We start from the raw sequence: 4,798 nt of genomic DNA on the forward strand, positions 1-4,798 counted from the left end.
GGGGGGGGGGTGAGAGAGAGAAAGCAAGAGTGGAATGGATGAACAGACAGAGAAGAAATTAACAACAACATCCATTAGAACTAAATTTCCTCCTCTTACCAGAATCTCTTTTAATCCTGTTACCATAAAGAGACTGTTGCCGAAAGTTTAATGCAGAATTTGCTGTTTTGTTAATCCTTTTTGTCAATGGAACGACTTTGATTCCTCTGGAAGAATGAAAAAAGAAATATTGGTCATCACTGAATGGTCACATAACAAAGAATTAGTGTATTTTCCAGTATACAAATTGACACAGTATTACTACCCACAAGAGGCTAAACATAGAGGAGACAAACAAGGACAGACAAACGGATTAAGTCGATTATATCGACCCCAGTGCATAACTGGTACTTATTTAATCGACCTCCAAAAGGATGAAAGGCAAAGTCGACCTTGGCGGAATTTGAACTCAGAACATAATGGCAGACGAAATACCGCTAAGCATTTCGCTCGGCATTCTCTAACATTTCTGCCAGCTCGCCGCCTCATCATCATCATCGTTTAACGTCCGCTTTCCATGCTAGCATGGGTTAGTCGATTTGACTGAGGACTGGTGAAACCGGATGGCAACACCAGGCTCCAATCTGAGTTTCTACAGCTGGATGCCCTTCTTAAAAGCCAACCACTCAGAGAGTGTAGTGGGTGCTTTTACGTGTCACCCGCACGAAGGCCAGTCAGGCGGTACTGGCAACGGCAACGCTCAAAATGGTGTATTTTATTAGTGTAAACATTCAAACATCACCACCATCTTTCCAAATCCTGCTGCATTTCACACAGTAGAACACAGTATTAAGTTTAAAAAAACGTTTAATATACTTTGAAGCATATCATGGTTGCATAACAAAATACAGTGTCCCTACAGGTCATTAACAGTTGAAAGCTAATTTTCAGTCTCTCCGATGAAGGGACACAATCGAAATGGCAGATTACTCTTTGCAGCATCAATAACAACATCAACAACAATAATAATAATCATAAATAACAACAACAACAACATTATAATAAGATATAACTTAAGAGGATAAAGACCTGGTTAAGGGGATGAAATTTTCATCTTCTGTAAACTCCACTTCATCTTCTCTATCTGACGGATTATCTGAAATTAATAAAATTAAATGTTTTTAGGCTGTTCTCTCCACCATCACCACAACCATTGTCAGCATGGTTCATTACTAAAAGTAGATGCAATAGAGTGATATAGTCAAGTCAAACCTGAAATGAAACAGCTACTGCAATTGGCAGAATCCACTTGGCTGCAAGTAGGAATAAGTTTGGAACAATCTATGTGTCAGCTGGTACCACAGAGTGGTACAGTGTACCCAGCCGCAAGAAGATACCACAATGAAGTGCAGTCCACCTAGTTAAAAGGAGGTACCACAGTGAGGTAGTACAGTCCACTGAGCTATAAATAGGCACCACAGAGAGGTGCAGTCCACCAAGCTGTAAGAAGGTACCACAGAAAGGTACAGTCTACCAAGTTGTAACAAGGTGCCACAGAAAGGTACAGTTCACCATGTTGTAGGGAGGTACCACTGAGAGGTACAGTCCACTCAGGTGTAAGAAGGCACCACAGTGAGGTACAGTCCACCAAGCTGTAAGGATGTACCACAGAGAGGCACAGTTCACCAAGCTGTAAGCAGGTACCACAGAGCGGCACAGTCCATCAAGTTGGAAGGAGGTACCACAGAGAGGCACAGTTCACCAAGCTGTAAGCAGGTACCACAGAGCGGCACAGTCCATGAAGTTGTAAGGAGGTACCACAGAGAGGCACAGTTCACCAAGCTGTAAGCAGGTACCACAGAGCGGCACAGTCCATCAAGTTGTAAGGAGGTACCAGAGAGAGGCACAGTTCACCAAGCTGTAAGGAGGTACCACATAGACATTCCCATGGTGTGATGTTGTTCTTGTATAACACAAGGAGCCTTGATTGAATAGGACTATGATCAAAGACAATCCAATCATGACCGTCCACCTGAGAACCCAAGACCACATTAACCAACATGTCTTTTACTAAGATGGTGGGTGTGTGATACAAATGAGATTTGGCTGCTATTTCTTGCAGATTGAGTGACCACGTTGAGAGCTCCCTTATTTACTTGCGATGTTATATGAGTATTCAGTTATGGTTTATACCTGTTTGTTTCTCTTCATCATCATCATCAATTTCATCATCATCATCATCATCATCACTAAATGCTGCTGGCAACTGTGGTACAGCTGTCTTTGAAACAGTTCCAGTCTCTGAAGACTTTTCGTCTAATACTTGAACTGCCTTCTGTTTTTCTAACTGCAAGAAGAAATATTATAATGAAACAAAACAATTATCTGTAACATTGGACTCAAATTTTGACACAAGGCTAGCAATTTTGGGAGAGGGGGGCAAGTTGATTACATCAGACCCTAGTATTTAACTGGTACTATTTTATCGACACCCCCGGAATGATGAAAGGAAAAGTCGACCTCGGCGGAATTTGAACTCAGAACGTAACGGCAGACGAAATACCGCTAAGCATTTCGCCCGGCGTGCTAACGTTTCTGCCAACTCGCCACCTTAGGATATCATTTCTGTTGTGGTGTGTGGGTCTTCTCAAGTACAGCAATGCACCACATACCTCAGGCCTGTGTCCCTTTATTCTTAAGTTTCAGCATTTTGATATTAGCTTTAAATACACACACACACACAAAAGACTCCAAGAAATATTTAAAAAAAACAATAACCTTTTGCCGTGTGTTTCTTTCTTGAATTCGCTTTCTCTTCTCTTTCTTCTTTTCATTAATATCTCTGAGATTTTCATGCACCTGCCGTGCCGTTTCCAATGTGGCTTTCTTACTCGTGCTGAAGGTCACCTCTTCAGGTGCATCATCGCTATCATTGGACACATCTGCACCAGCCTCAGACAACTGTACCTCGTCTCCGTTTATTGAGAGGTCTCCCTCGGATTTTCTTTCGTACTCTGATCAAGAAATGAACGAACAAACATGAATGACATGAAACAAGTGATGTGGTGCTCCAGCAAGGCCACAGCCAGCTAGCTGGAATGGGTAAAGAAAGGTAAAGTAGAACTAAGTTTTTATGTAAATATTACTCCCCTTTCATAAATAGCAATTTATAACAGACGCACAAAAATATAAATTTGGAGAAGAAACAATCAATCAATCACATCGCAAATACCCCAATAAATTTCTAATTCTTTTTTGATCAATAGTAATGATTTATAACTTAGGTACAAGGAAGAAGGAATTTGTGGAGTAAAAACAGGTCATTAGATTGGCCCAGAGTATGTGTGTGTGTATATATCTATACATATTAATTTGACATGGGCGATTCTTTCTCGTCTTGGGATTCACGGTCAAACGGGTGGGTGGAATTGCACGAAAAATTACACAGATGTGTAGAGGGATTTTACTTACTAATGAAGAAATGTAACTGAACTAGTGTGTGTTTATTACTGGCGTGATGACCCTCCCAACAGATTGCAAAATTAGTAGAGTAATCTCTTCTATTATAATTTCATTTACACTTCAGATGCCTTATAGGAATATATTGGTCATTTGTGTCCGTCTTTGCCCACAACTATGTTTGGTTTTTAACTCCCTGGTATCAAACCTCTAGCTCCAAATCGCTTTGAATTAAAACAAGCTCTGTAAGATAGTTTTAAAAACAGGTGAAAATGAGAGAAAAGCAGCGTAATAAAATATCAACATACGATAGATCTAATTAATTTTGTCTCTATACTGATGCTAGTGACGAAAGACGTCGAATTTTTAATGAGATTTTTGGGTCTTGTCGGTGATAACATTCTTTTATTAAAAGATTCTGAATATGTTTAGTTTTAAAAGTCAAAATCCATTAGATACGCAAATCATGTAGCAGTATATTAAAATACTATGGTAAATCTCTAATGATCATAGTTATGCCGTTTTATTTGATGAAAAAAAAAAGAAACAAGTACTTAATTACGTTGCTGTTTCCCACTGGCAACGATAAACAAAATAATTAACACCTAAAAATGTTTTCAATTTTAATTACGCCGCTCTTGTTCAATAGCTCAGGGGTTAATGAGGTTGAACAACGATCTTACATTTTACACGACGAAAAACAAACAGTGTTACAGATTCGAGACAAAAGTTTAACAAATACAAATTTGATAAAACATGCCAACAACATAAACATAACGTGGTTTTAGATTTAGTCGATCGCGTGGTGAATTAAGAGAAAAAAAAGAATCTCATTGAAAATAAATGAAATAAAAAGAGAAATTTGTGAGTGCTGTATGACTGATACCTGCAAGTTTAATCTTCTTCAGCTTGTATTTGGGCATTTTCGTGTAGGTATAAGATTAACTAATTAATTGGTGAAAGTAATTGCATCGATGAAGACAACGTGAGTTCGGTGACACCGGAAGAGATAACCAGTAACAGGGAAATAACTCCGAATCACCTGCTTCGTGAATAGTCAGCTTCAGTTAGTTTAGTCCAGTCATTTGTTGTTGGCACTGCGCCGCTTACGACGCCGAGGGTTCCAGTTGATCCGATCAACGGAAACAGCCTGCTCGTGAAATTAACGTGCAAGTGACCGAGCACTCCACAGACACGTGTACCCTTAACGTAGTTCTCGGGGATATTCAGCATGACACAGTGTGACAAGGCTGACCCTTTGAATTACAGGCACAACAGAAACAGGAAGTAAGAGTGAGAGAAAGTTGTGGTGAAAGAGTACAGCAGGGTTCGCCACCGTCCCCTGCCGGAGCCTCATAGA

The 4,798-nt window shown here is 39.9% G+C and overlaps 1 protein-coding gene across 1 annotated transcript in view; it reads right to left on the bottom strand.

Moving 5' to 3' along the window:
- Positions 1-4,689, bottom strand: part of LOC106877442 (glutamic acid-rich protein) — an 8,965-nt gene extending 4,276 nt beyond the window's left edge. The window contains exons 1-5 of the mRNA XM_014926343.2: positions 4,325-4,689; positions 2,758-2,993; positions 2,173-2,326; positions 1,069-1,135; positions 100-206 (exon numbers count right to left, since the gene is read on the bottom strand). Coding sequence (XP_014781829.1) covers positions 100-206; positions 1,069-1,135; positions 2,173-2,326; positions 2,758-2,993; positions 4,325-4,361 — 601 coding nt within the window. The 5' untranslated portion in view covers positions 4,362-4,689. The remainder of the gene's footprint in view (positions 1-99; positions 207-1,068; positions 1,136-2,172; positions 2,327-2,757; positions 2,994-4,324) is intronic.
- Between the last annotated feature and the right edge of the window lie 109 nt (positions 4,690-4,798).

The sequence above is a fragment of the Octopus bimaculoides genome, chromosome 25, assembly GCF_001194135.2.
Source record: "Octopus bimaculoides isolate UCB-OBI-ISO-001 chromosome 25, ASM119413v2, whole genome shotgun sequence".
Lineage (NCBI taxonomy): Eukaryota > Metazoa > Mollusca > Cephalopoda > Octopoda > Octopodidae > Octopus > Octopus bimaculoides.